Source organism: Schistocerca nitens, chromosome 1 (assembly GCF_023898315.1).
Source record: "Schistocerca nitens isolate TAMUIC-IGC-003100 chromosome 1, iqSchNite1.1, whole genome shotgun sequence".
In the NCBI taxonomy this organism is placed as follows: Eukaryota; Metazoa; Arthropoda; class Insecta; order Orthoptera; family Acrididae; genus Schistocerca; species Schistocerca nitens.
Genome location: NC_064614.1, coordinates 1,132,221,582 through 1,132,245,144, shown reverse-complemented (window position 1 = coordinate 1,132,245,144; position 23,563 = coordinate 1,132,221,582). Strand labels below are relative to the sequence as shown.

General features: G+C 39.0%; 1 protein-coding gene across 4 annotated transcripts in view; it reads left to right on the top strand.

The window, feature by feature from the left end:
- Nucleotides 1-23,563, top strand: part of LOC126199429 (organic cation transporter protein-like) — a 194,107-nt gene that overhangs the window by 139,087 nt on the left and 31,457 nt on the right. For all 4 annotated transcript variants that reach the window (XM_049936357.1, XM_049936365.1, XM_049936373.1 and 1 more), the window contains 4 exons: nt 14,368-14,474; nt 20,537-20,697; nt 22,493-22,721; nt 23,036-23,139. In XM_049936357.1, the coding sequence (XP_049792314.1) occupies nt 20,555-20,697; nt 22,493-22,721; nt 23,036-23,139 (476 nt within the window). In that variant the 5' untranslated portion in view covers nt 14,368-14,474; nt 20,537-20,554. The remainder of the gene's footprint in view (nt 1-14,367; nt 14,475-20,536; nt 20,698-22,492; nt 22,722-23,035; nt 23,140-23,563) is intronic.

The window sequence follows — 23,563 nt, the reverse complement described above, 5'->3', positions numbered from 1 at the left end:
TTTGCTCTTTGTTCACAAAGCTTCAAAATACACGTAAGATCGATACATTCATTTTTCCAAATCGGGTCGGTTCAAGCTCACAATTTACTATACGTAGGAGAAAGAGTCCGCTTTCATCCTCTTCTCCGCTGCGTATATTAGCAATTATTTCGTAGAAAGAATACCTGCTGTTATTATTTCGTCTCACGGTAGTTTTATTTTCTTGTTAGGAGTCATCAAATATGTCTCTGTACGTTTCGTCGTCTGTGTGGAAAAATGTTTCGAGCTGGTGCTGCTAACGTCCCCCGTTTCCAACGTGGCCAGTCAACTCTAACCCCTGTACATAATATCTTCGATACACCCTCCCACCTTTTACATCGCACACTTCCCACGTGTCAGTTTTCGCTACTAAATGTGATACAGGTATGTAAAGTTTGCAGAAGAGCGACGAAATCGCCGCCGGAGCTAGGAGTCGGCATAATTTCCTGTGAAAAGCGTAACAACCGAAAACATCATAGATATATAGCAATTGCAGAAGTCACAGCATTTTCCATTGGGCTTGGCAGTGTCAAACCTTCAGTTCTGTAGGTCGGCTGATGCTCGGTGTTAGAAATGGTGCGACTTCACTCGGGCTTGTATACAACCTTTTATCATGACTCGTCTGCAAAAGGAGTTCGATTGTGCACAGTTGCATTCGCGCCCTATGTTGAGTAAATAGCCAGCATAAGTACAGCAGTGAATGAATTCAAGTATTTGTCTAAATCACGATCTTTCACAAATGATATACACCGACAACAGTTTAGAATGAAAACGTTTTTATTTTACTAAACCACATCCACAAAACTAACTGATGACCACGTGATACTATGTCGGCGGCTCTTAGCCGCACCGACCTTACCGCACCGACGCACCACGATCAAAAGACCACGACCTTTGTCTCCTATCCTCTGTCCTGTGTCCGGTCACGTGACACTACATTAGTCAAATACATTATTTCTAAACATGGCCATCATGCATTTACAATGTTACAATATTAAAATACGAAAAAACAAATACCTTATATTATTTTGTAGACAATCATCAGATTATTTACATATTTAAGGGCACTCCACTTTTTGGCAGTTTCACCCCTCTTCTTTTGTTTAATCACGTCTTTGCCTAACAGGTGTGGCATACGAAATACTCATTTTGCTCTACATAGATCGAAAACTGACCAGTACCTTCACAATAAAAGGCAATAACTTATTATGCAGAGGTTCTCAAACATCCTTACAACTTAATTTTTATATAAAACATGTTCTTTAATGTCAAAAATATTATCCCTGCTACAATGCTTTAAATTTGAATTTTGAACTATTTTGAAGAGCTCTTATGTTTATGGAGTACTCCTACTTCAGTGATCAGATACCCAGTAAATCCAATGATTAGCAAGACAAGCACACCTTACATTATGAACATATGTACCAAGTTAAGCACTGAGACATAGGCAATTATGGAGCTAAGTAATTCAATGTGAAACTGTTATATGCTGCCGCCTCTCTTTATCAAGAAGGTGAATCCATAAATATATTGACTTGTGCTTGCTACACCCCAACTGTTCTTCCACAGTAAAGATTACCACATCCAGCAAATTAGTTATACTATTACAGTATCCCTTGTAACCTCACAATGGGTGAGAATTCTGTAATGAATAAAAGGTCTGTATCCGGATTCCAGAAGAGAGAAAGACCCCCTGTTACCCCCCTAGTGGAAACTAGCGTAAATACATAAATGTCTCGCGCAGAATCCAGGAAAAATACAAGTGAGCGATAAACTTCCGCCACAATCTCTGTAAACAAATATTAACTGTGAACATTTCTCCACAGCTACACGATCTACATCAATACTTCGCAAGCCACCTGACGCTGTGTGGCCAAAGCTACTTGACTGGTGCCCCTCTTCCTTGTTCCACTCGCGAATGGGGCGTGGGAAGAATGATTGTCGGCAAGCCTCTGCATTAGCTCGAATTTCTGTATTTTTTCATCGTGATCATTGCGCGATGTACTGGGTGGTCCATTGATCGTGACCGGGCCAAAAATCTCACGAAATAAGCGTCAAACGAAAAAACTACAAATAACGAAACTTGTCTAGCTTGAAGGGGGAAACCAGATGGCGCTATGATTGGCCCGCTAGATGGCGCTGCCATAGGTCAGACGGATATCAACTGTTTTTTTTTTAAATAGGAACCCCCATTTTTATTACATATTCGTGTAGTACGTAAAGAAATATGAATGTTTTAGTTGGACCACTTTTTTCGCTTTGTGACAGATGGCGCTGTAATAGTCACAAACATGGTTCACAATTTCAGACGAACAGTTGGTAACAGGTAGGTTTTTTAAATTAAAATACAGAACAAAGGTACATTTGAACATTTTATATCGGTTGTTCCAATGTGATACATGTACCTTTGCGAACTTATCATTTCTGAGAACGCATGCTGTTACAGCGTGATTACCTGTAAATATCACATTAATGCAATAATTAATGCTCAAAATGATGTCCGTCAACCTCAATGCATTTGGCAATACGTGTAACGATATTCCTCTCAACAGCGAGTAGTTCGCCTTCCGTAATGTTCGCACATGCATTGACAATGCGCTGACGCATGCTGTCAGGCATTGTCGGTGGATCACGATAGCAAATATGCTTCAACTCTCCCCACAGAAAGAAATCCGGGAACGTCAGATCCGGTGAACGTGCGGGCCATGGTATGGTGCTTCGACGACCAATCCACCTGTCATGCGATATGCCATTCAATGCCGCTTCAACCGCACGCGAGCTATGTGGCGGACATCCACCATGTTGGAAGTACATCGCCATTCTGTCATGCAGTGAAACATCTTGTTGTAACATCGGTAGAACAATACGTAGGAAATCAGCATAGATTGCACCATTTAGATTGCCATCGATTAAATGGGGGCCAATTATTCTTCCTCCCATAATGCCGCACTATACATTAACCCGCCAAGGACTTTGTCGCAGCTCAAGTTCACCGTTAACAGATTGTACAAGTTTTGAAACAGTTGTTTCCCACGTTGTGGAGAAAACGGCTCCCAGGGCGTACTTTGCGAAATTCTAGACCATGTATTTGCACGAGGTTTTGTTAGAAATAACATAACTGATTTGATGTCTGATTATTTCGCCCCAGAGCTAGTTTTATTTCCGAACTGTGTGGATGTGGAGAATGTGTCACTAAATTATGTAAATGAAATACAATTCTGTTACTAATCCCGTATACATCCGTTCACTTATCCATGTGATCGTCAACAACCAAGTTATTGTCCGTCAAAGTGTTGTAGCATGACTTTAAGTACGATGTAAACATAGGCTGCGTGGTTTGACATGTGTCACATTCAATTTACCCTCGCCGCGAAGGTTACACCAATAGCAAACAAGCAGCTTTAATTCTATTGGTCCGCGCCCAGAAACTAATGTCGGACGTCGCGATTTACGCGCGCGAGCGCACCAAACTCATTTTGAAAATAACAGTGCACTCACATTTGCAACACATATCCTGTAAAGACATACAAAATACATGTAACTGCAACAGTATTAATTTGAAAGAGAGATAGTTTATGTAAACGAGGAATATAATGATTAACGGTGGGTTAACAAAGCTACATAGAAAATTAATAGTTGTGTTATTTACGTAGCCAACGGTTAAGGGAGAGGCGTGGCAGCGTGTTGAGATGACGGGTTGTGTGTTGCAGGTAAAGTTACTATGGCATCTCCATTCGTCTTAGTTCGACAGTGAAGTATGCTGATGAAGTTTCTTCTCGGTATGCTGCACAGTCATCTGCAATGGTGTTTAACAGGCAACTGGCTGAAGACGTAATCGTTGGTGATAATCAAGGCTTAGCATGTACACGTTTATTACTCGATAAACACGTAGTTCCCGTTTCAGAACTTTATACACTGTTCGTGACAATTTCCCACCGCGATATAACTGCTAGTCGCGTTTGCGTATGGCTACCGCGATCGCGAAATCAGTCAGTAAAACCGTTCTTGCACTTGATCCACAGTTTTAATTATCTTCATCATGACAGTTACAGTTTTAAACACTCGGCAGTTCATTAAAAAGACAAATACAATACGCAGTTTTATGAAACCTTGGCTCCCGCGATGCAATTAAATGAAAAACAATTTCTCTCATTCAGTAGCAAATAACTGTAATGTCTACTCGCGAAAGCATTGTCAATGGCAGTCCATTTAGTAAGAGTCAAACCATACGATCTTTCTGTTCGTAATGATCTCTTCAACTTTCATTACACACTGCGACTGAAATCTCAATCGTCGGCGTCCCACCACTCTCTCTCCCTCTCTCTCTCTCTCTCTCTCTCTCTCTCACACACACACACACACACACACACATAAATACACACACACACACACACCGACTTTTCCTCACTGCGTATTACTGCTTGACAGTTGTTACTTTATCGATATCGCTCTCTGCGCTTTTATGTCTACGATTTACACAACAATTCTCCACATCACAGCTAATACAATAAAGGCAGATAAAATGTTCAAAAGAATTTAAAATATTTCCATATTCAAATAATATTAAAATAACGTATCTATCCATTAGAGAAACTTAAATAAATTGCAGTTACCGGACACGGCTGCACTACACCTTCAAATATATGAATACTTAATCTAAGAAAACAAAATAACTTAAACTAACTTTCGCTAACGACAGGACACACACCCATGCCCGAAGGGAGTTCATACTCTTCATTCGTGGCAAATGAACGTCGTAATAAATACTATGCAAGCATATTGATCTATGATGTTTTCCAAGGCGCATCAAAATTAGAAATAAATGTTTGTAGCAGCTTTAAGACGAAATTAATGGTCTTGGGGAATATGTAACCAGCAAAGTCAACTCATCGAACATACCATCCTGGAATTTATATCGCGGATTCAGACGTTTTAGTCTAACCTATAATCTATAAATTCATCAATCTTACTAGAAAAATTCGAATTTTCCATTGGGCCAGTTCTCCCAGGTAACTATTTTTTTGCTATTGAAGGTATCAGCTCTTATTTTGTTTTCATTACGCGTGACAAAGCGCAAATATCTATAAAACATACTTTTATAACCTTTGGTTAAATGTACCATACACGCTGATAATTGCGGCTCCCGACCTTCAATACGTTAGAAACGAGTTAGTTAGCTCTGTAGTTACATTTCTTGATTCATTTAGGAAAAAATACTATAACGTTGAAAGTTTGTGTTAAAATGAAATTTAAATTACGCTTTGGAGTGAAAAAGAGTTCGTCTTAACCGAAATTCGTGTTAACCGATAAATTTTGCAATCGGAAGTAATGTATTCCTGCCTGGACCAAATTTGTTGCACGTTAATCATGAGATCGTCTTGAGCGATTTCGCGCTAACGACGTTAACAGTAATGCCGTACTTTACTGATTCAAATTTTATTTTATTAAATGTGTACTTAATGAAATTTACTTTGACTGATTTTATTTTTCATTGTCGTTTCCACGCCAAATGTGTTGGGGGGGGGGGGATATCTTCCTGATATAAGCTCATCACTGTAAACAAATTAATTGTATCACTATCTTGTTACTTTTGTACTATAAAAAACTTAATTTAATTAATATACTCTTCATGAAGCGCGTAAATTTAAACATTCATATACGTACACCTGATGTGGGAAAACTTGTGAATATAAAATTAAGGAATGTATTTGCTTGTAAAGGTACGTACTGCTTGTGTAAAATCTAGCGAACGCACTGCTCGGATGTATTTACCTCGTGCAATTTATTCGCCTAGACGATACACCTAGATGCAACTTTTCACACGCTGCTACTCTCACTTGACATGCATCGCATGCGCACCCTTCATCAAACCCCACGGTTTGTTACCATAATTCAAATAAAATTATTTATGTTGTACATTTCCCCGGCGAAGTGTAATGATACTTACGAGTTCTACGTTACGCAGCGTAGAACACTAGATAACGGGACCTAAATTATAAACAAGAAGTACTTTTTTTCCGTGGAGGTAGATAAGTTTTTAGTGCCATTACAAAGTAAATCACTCACAGAATCTGACTGTTGAAAAAATGAAGACTTTTGGGCAATTTCTTTATAACTTCCTCCTTCTTTCTTCTTTTCATTAACTCCATTGGGATTATCTCTCTTTCTTTCACAGTTAAACTTATTAACGAATAAATAATCACTAGATTAGCCGAGAGCGCTAATGCACTACTTCCTGGACTCGGGTAGGCGCGCCGGCCCAGGTTCGAATCCGCGCGGCGGATTAACGACGACGGTCGGTGTGCCGGCCACCCTGGATGTGGTTTTTAGGCGGTTTTCCACATCCCCCTAGGTGAATACCGGGCTGGTCCTCACATCCCGCCTCAGTTACACGGCTCGCAGACATTTGAACACTTTCGCACTACATGGATTATACCAGTCGCAGACAGATGGGGTATACTAATTCCGTCCTGGGGGGTACGGGGTGGCGGCAGGAAGGGCATCCGGCCACCCCTTCCACTAACATTGCCAAATCCGATTAACCGTGCTGAACCTGCCAAACTGCAGGAAACAGGCACAAGCGAAAGTAAGAATCACTAGATTTGCAACGTCTGAACTTCATGAACCGCGTGCACGGATTGCAATAAATGCGTATAAAATGTTCTCATTCAACTGAAAAGGAGGCATACTGTAATCAATTTTGTCTGCTGACGAGCGCCGCATGAAATCTGAGACGATCGGTGTTGCCAACATTTGGGCGCCCGGTTTAGGGTAGAGCCTAAGACTTAAGCGTTCACCCTGAGGGAGAGTGTGGAAAACATTTTACAAGTTTGTGGTAACATATGTCTGGGCTCCTGTATCCCGGGGCCCCTATATCATTGATTCGGTGGTAGCTACGCCTCTGCTTTTGATGCATCGTGCTTAGCTCAGTTATGGTTATCAGCGTGTTTGTAAACACTGATGTGGCGGTTGGCGCCTCGAGTGTTAGCGTAGCTTGCCATCTCGTCAGCACTGCAGGCGGAATTAAGAACTCCACAAATGCTAACATGTGACTAATTGGTTGTATGAGTTGACTTCGACTTGCTAAAATATAAACAAGTTCGTGAACAACACGTTGTGTTGTGACAAACGCCCTGCTAACAGGTCCAGCGCCAACGCACGCATTCTACGTACGGGCGCTAAATTCGACCAACACTTGCGGTGTGACTGAGACGGCAAGTTTATCGTGTACATTTCCGCCGATACGAGCGTCAAACTGTGCCATTATTCACGACATATCGCGACCCACTTGCTTTCATACTCATCTGCAACCTTTGATATTCATTTGTGGAGGATAAGACTGTGCTTCCAAAAAGCATTTGACTCAGTAGCATACCAGCGCACATTAATGGCATGTTGGGCATCGAACGAAGTTTGACTGATTTGGGTATGGAGGATACGGCATGTTATAGATGGAGCTGGGACATACCGAGAGGTTGGCGAGATAGGCCTCAACGAAGCACGCAGGGCGCAAAAACTAACATGACCTTTCGTGATCATCGTGCCCCTATCTCCTTCCTACTAGAAAGATTATGTTGATCAGCCCGTGACGGTGACCCAAGCTATTGTCAAGGTGTCACTTCATTCAAACAACATCATAAAGGAATGACTACTAGCGAACAGACGTCTATCGCTAACGTGGCTTATGTGGCAACAATGCGCCCGGTACAAACAGTTGCCGCCTGTGCAGCACACGCTATAATTCAACGGGGGAATTCTTTCTGCTACTTCGCTACGACGTTGTAGTATCATTAAGATGGGTAAGCAGTTGCTGTAGCAAATATGCTATTTGGCCGAAAGCCTCCCATTTTTTTGCTGACTGAAGACTGGAGGGAGATGCGATAGTGGAAGACGTAAGCAAAGGAAGTGGAACCGATGTGTAATACATTTGCCACTCCTGTCACTTCTTCTGTGGCTCCCAAGTTTTGGTTGGTGCGATCTGGTATGTAAATAACCAAGAATTGAAGAATAAGCCTTCTGTGACGACTGTTTGTTAACATTACAGTCGAATTGTTAGTCGTTGTGCTTACGCACATTTAATAATTTATGGGGAACAACAGAATCTGTCGTTTATTATACATTGTACTAATGTACAGTAGCCTCCATTTGTAGAAAGTTTATACAGTTTACTACAAGGGGCATCTAATAATTAAATTTCCCTTATAAAAACACTACACATAATTTATCATGTTGAAATAGTTTTATTGACATTGTACAGTTCTTCCATTAGTTTTCTACATAGTCACCATGTTTTTCCAAGCATGTTTGGTAACACGACACATATTTTTCCAAACCAGTATTGTACTAGGTCGGGCCATGTGCGCGTAACCAGCTGTTCACTGTTGATGTGGCTTCATCGGTGTTGAAGTACTTACCTCCAAGAAGATGCCCTTGGTGTTAGTGGATGTGAAAATCACTCGGAGCAAGATTCAGTGGGTATGGAGGATGCAGGAACTTTCCCAGTTGAATTTTCCCCTGGGTCATTCGAGCTGCAAGAGGCCAAGCATTGTCATAAACGAGGCAACTGAGCGAGACAAAAGTCTGGGACAATTTATTTTGATGGCAGCTTGCAGGACATTACAGTACCCCTCTTCGTTCATTGTGGTGTTTTGATGCAGATAGTGAATGGGTAATAGTTCCTGCCAAATGTATGAACCTTGCCCCCCCCCCCTTTTTTTTTTTTTTTTTTTTTTTTTTTTTTTTTTTTTTTTTTTTTTCTCGCCAGATTTCTTCCGTATACTCTGGCGTTTTGTCTCGGAGTCAAATGATGGGCTCGGCCTCATCCCCACTTGAATGTTCTTACAGCCTGTTCTATAGACTCAGGTTAACTCCCGACGTGTATTGACAGTGTTCAGTTGTCTTGCTGTGCGAAAATAAGAGGGCAGCCCACAACTGGGCAAACTTTTTAGTGGTCACTCCACGCTAACTGGCAGTGTACTGGGAAGATTGTGTGGTAAGCATAATATACTGGTATGAGCATTGTCAACACTTATCAGTTCAGCTTGCCCTATAAAAAACAGGGAAACTTACTTACTGGATTACTCTCATACATTGACACATTTAATGTGTTGTGTGCAAAGTTTTTCATTCAATTGATATTTTTCAGTAGTGCTTTGCATTTATTAAACCTACTTTCAAAATTATAGTTCTACAGAAATGGGGCAGCTTCTCTTTGGTAGTTCTGCCTGTGGGAGAGGAAGGGGGGGGGGGAATTACCTCAGTACTGATCTGAGATGGAGAGTCACCAACAGATGTAGAAATAATTGCAGTCATACCCCAGGGAAGTGTGTCGGGTCTCTTACTGTTTGCATTGGATCTTAATGACATGCCAAATAATAATAATAATAATAGTAACCTCAGATTTCTTGCATATGATGCAGCTGTGTATAATGAATTACTGCTTGATAAAATCACAAGTATTCAATCAGAGCTTGATACAGTTTGAAAGTGGTGAAAAGACTGGCAACTTGCTTTAAACATAAATTCCAAATAACAGATAGAGAAATGTTAATTTGTTACATGAGGAAACTGAGCAATATCATAATAATTACTTCAGCAGCATTGGAAAAAGAGTATTACAAAGCTTTGTAGAATCATGGACATTGCATTCTAGAAGCTTCACAGCAGACTCAGTGCCGTGTTACCTGCAGCAGAGCAGGAAGTCAGAAATGTTGTGTGCAGATCAAAAAATTCCGTATGTATTCTCAAGGAACGCATAGATAGTAAAAAGAAGCCTTACCAGATGATATAAAAGAATCATTCCGCATAGGTACCTGTACTGAATACTAAAAGCTAACCAGAGTTTTATGAGTACACAAACAAAATGATACTGAAACAGAAAACTATAGGCCAATATCTCTGTTATCTTCATTTTCAGAGATCGTAAAAAGAAAGGTGGACTTATGGAATTCCTTAAAAATATAACTTGCTAATGAAATCACAGTGTGAACACAGACAGGGCAGTAATACAGAAGCAGCAATAGCAGTATAGCTGAGGTCCTGGGTAGTGGTGACTGTCTAACAGGACTTTTTTTTAAAGATTTGTCCATGGTGTTCAGTACAGTAGACCATAAACTGGAGACATTAGCCGAGTAGCAAAGAGATGGTTCCAGTCATAGAAATCTCCTGTCAGATGATATTTAACATATCAAAATAGGAGTCCACAAGGGGTTGTATTGGACCAATTCTATTTTTCATCTACAGGTATATTAATGACTTCCCAGAAAGTATCATGATGGGAGATAAAATTCTGTTAACTGAAAACAACAATATAATAATCATGGGTAAGACTCCAGAGTTACTGCTGAGTGCAACCGATGACATACTAAAAGATGTAAACACGTGGTCAGAGGAGAATAGAGTGACTATTAACATAACGAAGACCAACAGTATGAATTTCTATACAAACAAAAATAATAACTGTATTATATTTAAACATTGACTTGTTAAGATGTAAAACTAATGCAGATTTTTGATGAGTGACTATAGACAAACACCTGAAATGGAGCAAACATATAATAATGACGGCAAAAAGAATTCCATCTGCATACTCTAAGGGTACTTGTATCAGTCGGTTAATAGTAATTGCCTCGTAGTAACTTATTATGCATATGTTTTCGCGATTACTGCATATGGTATAAACTTCTGAGTTTCAAACATACAGAACATAGAAAGAATGTTCGAGTTACGTAATAGATAATAAGGAATAAGAAGCAACAGTTTACTTAAAAATGAATTTTTAGGATATAGTGGGATAAGATCTTATTGATTTTGAGAGATGACCTGATTTGGAAGGAAAGAAGATTGATGAAGAAAATGGAGCAAAAAGTGAAGGTAAAGATAGGAGATATGAGGACAAATGAAAGCCTGCTGGGGTGAGGAATCAGACGTGTGTTATTTATTTCAAACTCTGGTTAATATAAGCAAAGGAGGCTGTAAAAATGTTTTTATGGAAATAAGAGTATCTGTCATTGGTAAAAGGTTTTAATGCATTAAGTTTGATGACACTATGGTGCTTTTAGCTGAATGTAGGGTAATGAACACCATGATAGCTGGAATGAAAATTAATAATAAGAAAACACAGAATATTATCTTTGTGACAAAGCAAAGGTAGTTAAATACAATAATGTCCAGGAGAAAATTAAGCAAATAAAACAAATACCAACATATCCTAGTCAACAAGAACATGACACACAGTCAAGAAAGGAAAACTAGACTTGCAGCTGGGAATCATGTGTTTAACAGAAAGATGTGTGCAACCGAACCTGTGCTGAAGTTTAATATGGAGCGGAGACATGGATGATAAAGGAAAATGAAATGAGATTAGAGTTCTTTGGAATGAGGACGAGGAGGATGATGGAAAAGATATGTGAGACAGAAGAGTTAATAACAAGGCCTGCTAACCAGGATTGATGAAAATGGCCATATACCATAGAAGAAAGGGGATTTGGCTAAGATACTATCTAAGCAGAGAATGCTTATTTGCTTGTGAACTATAAGAAATGGTGAAAGGAAAAATGAAAATAGAGGGGAAAAGATATGAGATGACAGATTGAAACTGCAAAATAATCATGTAAACACAAAAATATTTCAGAAGAAAAATAAAGATAGAGAGTATTATCTAAAAATGTATCCATGGGGCAGACATTTTGTAAAAATAATATGTGAATAGTGTTTCACCATGTTACTGAATCACTATATACTTTCATGTAATGATGATCATTTCAAGATCAGTGTGCATAAAAAACAAATTTAGGTGAAAGGATCCCAGAGTTCCTGTCTGTTACAGCGAAAGTTATTTTTGGACACAACCTGTTAAGTTTCCAATGTAGGGGAAAAAATCCAGTGTATATCTTTTTACATTGTACTCTCTGGAAACAGTCAGATATTTTAGTTCGTAGCTGATTTAAATGTTTCATAATGTTTTGACAAGAACCCTGCTCATCTTCATCGTGTGGGATGAGAGTATTTGACAAAAGTGACTATAGTTGGGAAGATATTAGAATATTGTTTGCCAAAAATGAAATATTTCATCCGACTGAACTTCATATAGCTGTAACTTCAATCAACATTGTCCAATGAGGATTGAAATTGCCTGTGATGTTCGTATGGAATGATCTGTCAGAGTTTAAGAATAAGCATGGTTTCCACAATTCAAATGATAATTGTTTCCTGCAAGTCGCATTTTTGTCTCCAAAAATTTAAACCACTTATCATTTTGCTCCACTCCCTCTCCACTGCTTGCTCCTACATGATGATGAAATGTGTGACAGAACAAAGTGATGAAGTTGCTAAAAAATATTGGACTCATATAGTAGAAAGAACAGGGATAAATAGGTCAATAGAAAAATCACAGCAGTATGTTGAAAAAGTATATCTCATAAAATACAGTCATATGAATGTATCGCTAACTTATCCTTCTAAAATTAAGAAACTTATACATTCTCTCAAAGATAAAAGCTCATCTGGTTTTAATGGTATTTCTAATACAGTACTAATGATTTGTTCCCCTATAATAAGCCTGGTCTTAACTAAAATGTGTAATGCATCAGTAATTCAAGGCATTTTTCTGGAGGGGCTGAAATATGACATTGTCAAACCCCTATTTAAGAAAGGTGGTAAAGAGGTGTCAATAATTACCAACCTGTTTCAGTGCTGACATCATTTTCCAAAATTTTGGAGAACGTGATGTGTTCTAGAATAGTACCTCACCTTAGCAACAATAATTTCTTCCGCAAATCACAGTTTGGAGTTCAGAAATATTGCTCTACTGAGAATGCCATTTACATATTGACTCACAAAATTTTACAGGCATTAAAGAATAAAATAGCACTGGTTTGTTTTTTCTGTGATCTATATAAGGCATTTGATTGTGTGCATCACAGTATTCTCCTAGGTAAAATGAAGTTTTATGGTATTGATGGTTTAACCAACCAATGGATAATGTCATATCTAACCAAAAGAATGCAGGAAATTGTACCTAGTAATGCAACCAGTGCAGTCCAGGTGCAAAATTCTGACGGGGAGAAATTGTGTATGGGATTTCCCACACTGTTGCTCCTCATATATGAAATGATTTCCCGCCTTTAACATAACAAGAGAATTGGTTCTTTTTGCATGTGACACTAGTATTGTAATCAATCCAAGCATACATACAGAAACAGAAGAAATGGCAAACAATGTCCTTAAAAGTATCATCGACTGGTTTTCTGTGCATGGTCTCACCCTCAGTTTTAAAAAGATACAACATGGCAATCATTACTCTACATTAAGATTATCTTTAGCAGAAGAGGGGTGCACACTGCTACAACTAAACTTTTTTGTAACTTACCCAGTGACATAAAATGTGTGACAGACAGCGGAGTAAAATTTGAAAACAAATTGTTAAAGTTTCTCCTTGACAACTTGTTCTATTCTGTGGAATAATTTCCATTGTTGTAATGTGCAAAAGGTGGTGGGTAGGAATTACTTACTCCCATGTGTGGTTGTTTATCTTTTAAAAAAATTTTCTTACAAATGTATAGCATGTAGACACATCTACAAATCAATTTGTGATGTGAAAGTAAAATGATTCATTCTTCATCATTGCAATGTATTTTGCAAAATGATCCATGGTGCCTGAAACTACCTATTTAACTAACTAACCATGTGGAGGAGCAGGGCACATGTCATCCTGAGTTTATTTTTATGGGATTGCATTAAATCATTGCAAATGAATACCAGTATTGTTCCTAACACAAGTCATACTCTGATTCTAGTCCTTGTCTAAGGTACCACATCGTTGCCAATGATCTCAGTGGTAGGGGCTTATCCATCTGTGAAGTTTCTTTTGTCTTCTGTTTCCTCGAGCAGCATCTTATAGAGGAGAGATTGTATTTATTTAACTGAGCATTGATGAGAGTATATAGTAAAGGAGAAGGAGGGGGCATCATCTATGTCTGTCCTTGTCCACATTACAGCTGGGTCCCTCTCACACTGAGGTCTCTGTGATCTGCTGCCCTTCCTTTTTAACCTTCCCCAGCCTATCCCACTCTGAGGTAGAAACTATTAGTTCTGAAAGATAGAAAGTGTGTCACTTTTACTTTTAAATGTGTCTATTGGCAGTACTACACATTTGCTTCCTGAAGATAACGACTGACCAACAATCCGGTCTCATAATTTATTTGTATACTGGTATCATGTTTCCATGATAACTCAGTACCTCATGAACTGTAAATTGCTTTTGACTGTTTGTATGCCAAGAAATGGCTTCCTTTTGTTCTTTAAGGTTTATCTTCATAAGTTATTTATCAAGATTGTGAATTTTTACAGGTAAAGAAGAAGAGGGCAAATAGTGCTGGATGTGGCAGCTTCGTTATTCACAGCAAGTGCTCACTGGTGATCACCTCAGATTGTATCAAAGCTGCAGTAACTCTTAGGTAAGAATTATTTCATAACGGCCAAGACTTCCAAATATACTAGAAAAACTTTGCTAGTCTTCAATTTGTAATATCAGTTGGGACCGACAGAAAGAGTCTGTTGCTCGATTAAAAGAAATGAGGATACATTTTAGTGTCAAAACAGTAATGAGAAGAGCTGAAAATCTAATCCTGAGCTTCTTATTTAATTTTCTGTTCTGTTAATTGATGTTCTCCACAGATGAATAACATTTCCACATTCTTTTCATTGGAGTACGTAATACACAAGCCTTCAACTGAAGATGCCTGACTGAATGTCTAGTGTGCATTTGTCATGTGTTTCCTTTTGTTTACTGTCAACTGCAGCAAGTGGGCAAGTTACGTAACTGTTCTAACCCAAGATCAGTGTAACTTTATTACATGAAAGACATAAACACTTGAGAGACAAAGTACATACAACAGACAACACACAAGCAACCAGTGGAGCCTTGCTCTCTGGCCTATGTAGTCTTTAGTTGTAACAGCAGGCACAGCCAGCAGGTTGCACATGCAACTGCTATCATATTGGCAGGCTCTGTGGCCTCTAGTGGCAGAATCAAGCACAAACTTCACTTGCTAACTATGGACCAGTGCACAAACAAATTTGATTTTACAGTACTCCTTATCCTTTGTAAAGAAGTGAGCACTGTGCTCCCATCCATTTCTTCCACTGTAGGTGTTGGTTATTGAGTCATGTCACGTGCTGCTACTGATGCATAGGGCTGGAAGGGTGCACAGATAGGTGCAGTGCCCGCCACCCCGTGAGAGACCTTATGCTAGAATAGGAGAAGCTGGCATGGCTTCCATTACCATGTCTGAGTCCAATCCTGGTGAAGGAGGCTGCAGTGAAGGCAGCTGAACTGTGGCACAGGTTGTGATAGAGGTGGCAGCGGCGGAGGTAGCAGCTGTGATAGTGCAGATGCCAGGGTCCCGTCCTGGCCCCTAAGAGCTGAAGGGGACACCCACAGTAGAGGAGAGAGTTGTGAAGATGTCGACAGTGGTGATGGAGAAGGTGAAGGTGCACCATGATGTAGGAGACAGCCAGGCAGACGGAGGATGCGAGGGGAGCGGAGGTGCTTCTGCTTCTCAGCCACTCATGCGAAATCATAGCTGGTTAAAGTGTCACAATGCCCTCCCCTCAGCAGTGCATACAATGCAGAGACATTGACCACAGTGACTCTCAATGACCGCTGGCACCCATTTCGGTCAGCAGCCAAAACGGCAAACGCAAACAGCTGTGACAGGCCAGAAGCATTGTGGCGCCGAAGTCAGCGGGTGTCCTGGCATCGGTTAAAGCACATATAGCAGAGTCCTGGGCTGATGGCTGTGCAGCAACTCTGCCGGATTCTTTATCTCCAACAGGGGTAAACCTATAAGAACTGAGGAAATGGTAAAGAGCCACTTCCGGTTACACATCTGAAATACATATTTTCATCTGAGTCTTAAATGTTCATATTACTTGTTCTGCTTTTCCATTTGTGGAAAGGAGGAGTTGTGACATGGCAAACACATTTTTTACAATTACTTCGGATTCCTGACATATGAAGAGGGTGCCATTGTCTTATGAGGTTAATCCCAAAAGTAAGGTCCCCTATTTTTTTATAAGTACAGAACTCTGTTTGTGTGGCAGTTGGTCACACTGTTATGAAGCGTACTTCACACGCTGTGTGTAAATATGCGTGTGGCATGCTGAGGCACTCAGTCTTGGCTTGGCAGCCGCTGAGAATGGAGCTCCCATTGGATGTTACCGCCAAGTGCGAATTGTGCGCAATTGTTCGGTTTTTGAACACAAAGGGCACTGTGGCAATTGAAATCCATCGCCCATGGACAGAAGTGTATGGTGAGTTGCAAGAATGTTCATAAGTGGTGTAGAGAGTTTGCAGCTGGTTGGACCGTAATTCACGACGAACAAAGGAGCGGGAGACAGCATGGCGGCGAGCTGGTATGACATGGGCATACAAAAACTGCCACAGCATCTACAAAAATGCATCAACAGAAATTGTGAATATGTCGAAAAATAGCTAAATGTTCAAGCTGTAAACTGATGTAAACCATTGTAGAAATAAACAGGTCTATGTACTTATAAAAAAACAGGAGACCTTACTTTTGGGATTACCCTCGTACATGGAAGACCTTACATTGCAAAAATGTTTGACAGAGCTGAAATTGTTGATGCTGCAGAAATAGACAGATCAACAGACAACACACCATACACGAAAACTTGAATGTGCATCAATTACAACAAGCCAGCATGAATTCAAAAAAGGTTCTGCAAAATTTACTTTAATTTGTTCCTAAGGCTGCTGTGGAGCTGGCCACTGCAACAAAGATGCATGAGGGGCTGCCTAATGAGTGGTACACAGTGGGCAGGCTGCATCAACTTGCACTATTTTCCCATCGATGCCTGACCAAAAACTTTTGTACGTGTCACACCCCAGTGGTCCACATGTAATAAACACACAGCATTCACCTCCATAGTTGACAGCAGAACTGTGTCCCAAACAGGAAGATGATTTTGCAATGCAAAATAATTTCTTAAAGGATGAGAAGCACAGCCTCGAGGTTTGTCCCAACAGCTGTGTTGCATATAACAAACACTTTACTTAAAACAGGATCAGTGGCTACTGTTTCTGCAATTTTAGTGCTTGTAATAGGAGAACCATTAACTACATCTTGAGCTTCCACAGTGTAAATGAAAACAGACAATTCTTTATAAAACTCTGGATCTGGACCAATTGGGAAACACAATAAGGCATCAGCATTTTCATGTGCGCTGTATGTTGAAAATGTATCTCATAATTGAATTGTGACAGGAAAAGAGCCCACCCTTGTAAGTGATGTGCAGTTTTGTCTGGCAAGGATGTTGAATGGTTATGGTGAAACTGAGACCTGTATAGAAAAACACGAATTTTTTGTAGAGCTTGTACGATTGCTAAAGCTTCTTTCTCTATCTGAGAATAACACAGTTGCAGTGAATTTGAGTTTTTAGAGGCATATGTGATAGGATGTTGTTATCTGTCTGCATATTTATGAACAAGGATGGCGCCAAGGCCAAATTGAGATGCGTCTGTGGCTAATACAAGGTACTGGCCTGGCTGAAAAGTGACAAAACCAGGGGCCGACAGCAGCCTAGATTTGAACAACTTAAATGCCTGGTCATAAGCCGGGGACTATTGGAAAGGAACATCTTTTCATAATAATGGATGGAGTGGTTCTGCCACAGTAGCAGTGTCTGGTAGGAATTTGTGGTAGTATGCAATTTTGTTTAATTCTGCTTTCACTTGATCTTGTAAAGTTACAAGTACTGGGCGGGCCCAGAAAAAACAAGTTCTGGCAGACCATTGCATCATAATATGAACCTGAAATTGTATTGCACAACCCAATCCTTGAGGAAATATAGAGGAAAATCCAGCACAGTGAGCACCTAACTGTTGACGGAACTTGATCAGAAACCAGATGCACTTCGTCATCGATGGAGAATCCAGAAAGTTTAAAAGCATCCAAACCAAACACATTTTTAGCGTAAGAATTTGTACACAATTAGGAATGTTATTGAACCAACCACCACCTTGTAAGTAACAGGAATCTGTTGTTTATTATAACTCACCAGCCTTTGTGACACTAAAGCCACATAAGCCTGAGAATTCACCAACATTTCTACTGCACCTATGCCCACTTGCATTCTCAGAGGTTTGTTAGCATACACACTTCAGTTTATAGCTTCCTTGGAGACACCGTCACTGCTGACACACTGTTCACATCCATGTTCGTGTCATCCTAACTGAGGTTCAGAAGACAGTTACACACAGAATCAATGTGTCCCTTTCTATGGCACCTGTTACATGTTGCCCAGAATGGGACACACAATCCATTCATGTTGCATGAAACAGTATGGGCATGAAGGCAGTGGAGCATGATGCTGTTGCTGTTATGATGCACATTATTGATGTCGTGGATGATGATTATCTATACGACATTGAGATTTCTGATGGACTGCTGCAATAGCTTCTCTGTTCCCCTGTGAACTGAATGAGGGCTGGGAGGGGTGAGAGGAACTGATTTCTGAAACTTAAGATCAGGCTTCTATCTGACTACCTGCAGTCCATGAAATGTCAAATGACTAAGCTATGTTTAATACTTTTGTAAGCATAGGATTTTCAACTGTAGAGCTCACTCTCAAACTTCAGTATCGGAAGCAATAAGTACGATTGCTTCTTGAACCACTTGATCTGCATACAATTCCTTATGAATATTTGTCACAATATTATGATGACTATGTCCATGTAGTTCTGCTGCCCATGCCCCTGCTTGACTGTTTTGGCAACGGTAAAACTCCACGTCAGCAGCAATAATATAAGTACGTTTACAGTGATAGCTAGAAAATAACTCCCACATCTCATGAAAAGGAAGACTTGAAGGTTCTTTTAAGGGGGGGGGGGGGGCAGGACGTCAAATGGGTCGACTTGGAGCAGGAGCATTTTAATTTCCACTGTGTATACTTTCACAAATAAATTCTTACAACTTTGTCAGCATGACCAGGAAGGATTCAAGATTCGCTTTCATAGCAATGAAAGTTCAAAAACATAACCAAATAATTTTTTTTACAAGTGAAATTTCATAATTTTTTCACTTACTATTGGCTGCATTTGTTGCTATAGGTACACTTCAATGAATTTTGCACAGCATACAAACCATACTTACAGGTGTATGAAACTCTAGAATTTATTTAATTTATGGAAAAATGAATGAGGTGTTACATTTTAAACTTCATGTTTAGAAGAAATTCAAATTTTATAATTATTTATCTCAACTTTTACCACAGATTTTAATAGAGTTGGAAAATTCTAGAGTTTTGCATTAAGGAGTTTGTGTTTAACAAGCAGTGCAAAATTCATGTAAGAATCTCTCTTACTTATGAAGAAAAGTGTACCTATAGCAACAAATGAAGCCAATAGTAAGTGAAAAAATTATGAAATTTCACATGTAAAAAAAATTTATTTCCTTACGTTTTTGAGCTTTTACTGCTACGAGTGTGAATCCTGAATCCTTCCTGGTCATGCTGACAAAGTTTTATGAATTTATTTGTAAAAGTATAGACAGTGGAATTTAAATGTCCTGTGGTGTCTCTCCTGCTCCAAGTTGGCCCGTTTGACGTCCTACCCCCCTTAAGGCGGTGAGCTGACACAACAACTAAGACACACAAGATGAGGTCAACAAAACTGGAAATAACAACTGTCAGCACCTGCTGTTGCTCAAGAAGAGATTCAAGCACTACCTCCATGGAAATTAACCTTAAACGACCGATGATTGAAGTGCAATATGCCGAATCAAATACCGTATTCGTCCCTAAAGTGTTCTAACCCAAGAACATTATAAGTTTATTGCATGAGAGACGAAGTACAGACATCAAACAAGTGGCAGGCAGAGCCGTGTGCTCTGGCCTGTATTGTTATTAGTTTTAACAGGGGGCACAGGTGGAAGGCTGCTTACACAATTGCTGTCATGCTATGAGGCCGGGTGGCCTCCAGTGACCAAGTCAAGCATGACCTTCATATGTGAACTATGAAATGGTGCACACATAAGTTTGGTAGTTACAGCAGTAACCCTGGATACCTGCACTGTGTGTTGTTGCAATTTACATTTTGTGTTACATTTTCATTAATGTCATGTTTATGTGACTAGTACACTGTGATATGTTTTTGAAGGTGCTTGAGGAGGTAAAGTGGATTACTAACTAAAAAAATATAGTGTGATATTTAAAAAAGATGTAACGTTATAAGAAAGGCAATCTTGCTGGTTGATGTCCATGTAATAGATAAAAAACATTTAGTTCATACTTTTCTTATTTTGCTTCAGGACAACAAATTATGCAGGATGGTCAAAGTAAATGAGAGACCGTGTATAATGAAGTATTAATATTCATGTATGTGAATCCAAATCTTCATATTAAAAGCAACAGTCTGGAGTGACCTGGAGACAAAGTGATGTGACTGAATATCATTAAAATCAAATGAGTTCTAATTATTTATACTTTTTTATTTCAGGATTAATATACTGAAAAAATGGCTTATGACGATATTTTGAAGTACTTGGGAGAGTTTGGACGTTACCAAAAGCGTATTTATTTCTTCCTCTGTTTGCCTGCAATATTTTGTGTTACACACAAACTAGCAAATGTTTTCTTACAAGCTAAAACAAAACATAGGTGAGTACTCTCATACTTATTTACCTATGATTATATCACCATTGTGTACAAATCCTAACTGCTTGAAGTCTTTGTAGAGGTTATTTTTGGCCCTATTGTTTTTTCCTGTCTTCACTACTTTTTCAAAGTAGAGAAATATTGGTAATGATAAAGAGAGTATTGTGAAGCTCCTGGTGAAATACCAAGTTTTGTGAAGAAATATATGCAGGATGTTCTTGGGCTAACACCAGATATAATTCATATAACACATTTCTCACTCCTGTATTCTGAAAATACTTTCCCTATACATTGTTTTTCCCTAAAACTGGTTCATAAGTCATTGGTGAATGGCAGTGTCCAGAATAAACTTGTTTCTTCCTTTCTGAATCACCTACTGCAATAGTCTTGCATGCTGCAAACATAGTTAAACTAAGGTTCTTCCTTAATTCGAGGCAGTGGATTTTCACATTAAAGTTGTGAGCTATCTGTGGTCCCAAAATCTTAACACTGTCTACTTATTGTATTTTATTATTTGAGGAGTCCATTCTTATGTTGTGTATAATTGTATAAGATCTACTGAACTGTATTTATTGAGTTTTGTCGAAATTCTATGATGATCCATTTGCCTTGATCTATCTGTCAGTGTTTCCAAGTATTTCACTAGCAGCATTCACACTAAGGGGACTGACACAACTTTTTATTCCTATATTTGTATCATAAAAAAGGTCAGAATGTACATATTCTGGTACTGTGAGTGGAAGGGCATAAGTAAAATGAGCAGTATGAATGCTGTTATCAGCATTCCACATCTTATTTTTTGACTTATGTTACTCACTGTGCTAATAAAACTACAAATATTCTGAAATATTTCATTGCAATACAGTCATACATATATTATGTTGAAATATGATCTATAACGTAATGTAATGAAAGAAAGTTTTTGTTTCTCATGTCTTGTTGGTATACTGTGCCATTTGTTGTATTGGTGGAGTGTTGAGGCATTTTCTGCTGATAAGGTGTTGAGATTACCATACCTGATATGGGTGTTCCATGAAGACTATGAAATGTATTTCACTTAGAACCACAAAGTTTGTTAATGTATGAGAGGTATGAGTTTGATTTTTAGCCAGTATTTCAAACGTCTTATTTTCTAAGAACTTATCCCTTTTTTCTGCCTAGTTCATTAGATTTGTTCATGCACAACAACTTCTTTCTTTAAAAAAGTTTGTATTAAGTGTGAGATGATTCACATTAGACATACATAAAATCCAGGGAATAATAAACAATAGAACTCAAACTTGAATAAATACTATTCTCTCTTTATCTCAAGATTAAGAATAACTTGTAAATTCCCCTGTATGAGCTGTTGTTTAATGTTTACCTTCCAAAAAGGAAACCTCTGCTCAAAAACTGTGAGAACATTTACTTTTGACTAATTTATTTCCCACTTAAAATTGTGATTTTTACCAAGTGAATGTGTATTGTTAATGTCTTGTTAACAATATTAGTTGGGAGAGGTGTCTTTAATGTCACAAAGCTGTTATCACAAGCGAAAAAGAATCAAAGAAAGTGAGGGAAAGTACTTCACAATTAATAGAAAAATTGAACGATTGAGCATGTCCACAAGCAAAGGAACATACACTGACTGTGTATGTAAAGTAATTTTTTACATCAAACAAGTACACAGCACAAAAAATGAAATATCTGTCATGGTTTTTTTTATTTATCATATTTTATGTTATGAGACAGCTGTCAAATTGTGGTTGCTATATTCTGCACAGAAAATAGTAGTTAACAATTTTTTACATCCATACAGGTGCCACCTTCCTTATGAAATGGATAATAGTACATATGTTATGGCACCTGAGGTAATTAATATGACAATTCCATGGGATACTGCAGCAAAGACGTGGTCATCTTGTCAGCGGTTAGATGCAAATTTCACCCAAGAATATTTTGATGCTGGAATACCAACAAATAACACTGTGGATTGTGACAGTTGGATATATGACACGACGACTTACAAGAGCAGTGCAGTAATGGAGGTTGGTCAGTGTAACTTATGTCTTCGTAAGAGAATGTACAGCCTTCTTGACTGTACATTCTGTAGGCTGTACATTCTGCTGTGAGGGAAACCAACATGGTCCACAGATTTTAGAAGCAGAAGAGGTGCTGCACCAGCTTTTTTGGCATTTGTGTAAGAGTGATATAACATGAGCACATTGTCCGCTCATTAGTGACTCAGAAAATGTTGGTGCAGTCAGCACAGCTGCCTGTGGTAAGTGATGGCCTTCTCCCTCATTGTAATCTGTATATGATTACTATTGATTAACTTAATAAGCTGTGACTTTTCTTTCAGTTTAACCTGGTCTGTGAATATGCATGGTTAAGTGCAACTGCTGATGCACTGTTCATGGTTGGAGTTCTTCTTGGCTCTATAATATTTGGTGACTTGTCAGACAGGTAAATTAATGAAGCTGTGAAAGGTCTCTGGGAATATAATAATTAAGTGCACAACATTATTATTATTTGACAATATAATTTAATTGAATGGACAAAAATCCTACTCACCAAGTGGCAGCAGGAGAACATGTGTATAAAACGTTTTTACTTATGCAAGCTTTCAGAGCGAGTGGCACCATCTTTCTACAGAAGGGTTGAAGGGGAAGGAAGAGGGGTGAAGAGAAAGGAACTCTTTTCTTCTCACCCTGTCTGGTAAGTCTCCCTGGATTTTAGGTTATCAGTGACTTTTGTGAACTCTGATCCTGTTCCTAAACATCACCAGTTCCTTTCCGTTCACCTCTCTTCCGTCCCCTTCAACCCTTCTGCTGGAAGGAGCCACTGTCTCCGAAAGCTTGCGTAAGTAAAACCTTTTTTTATATGCATG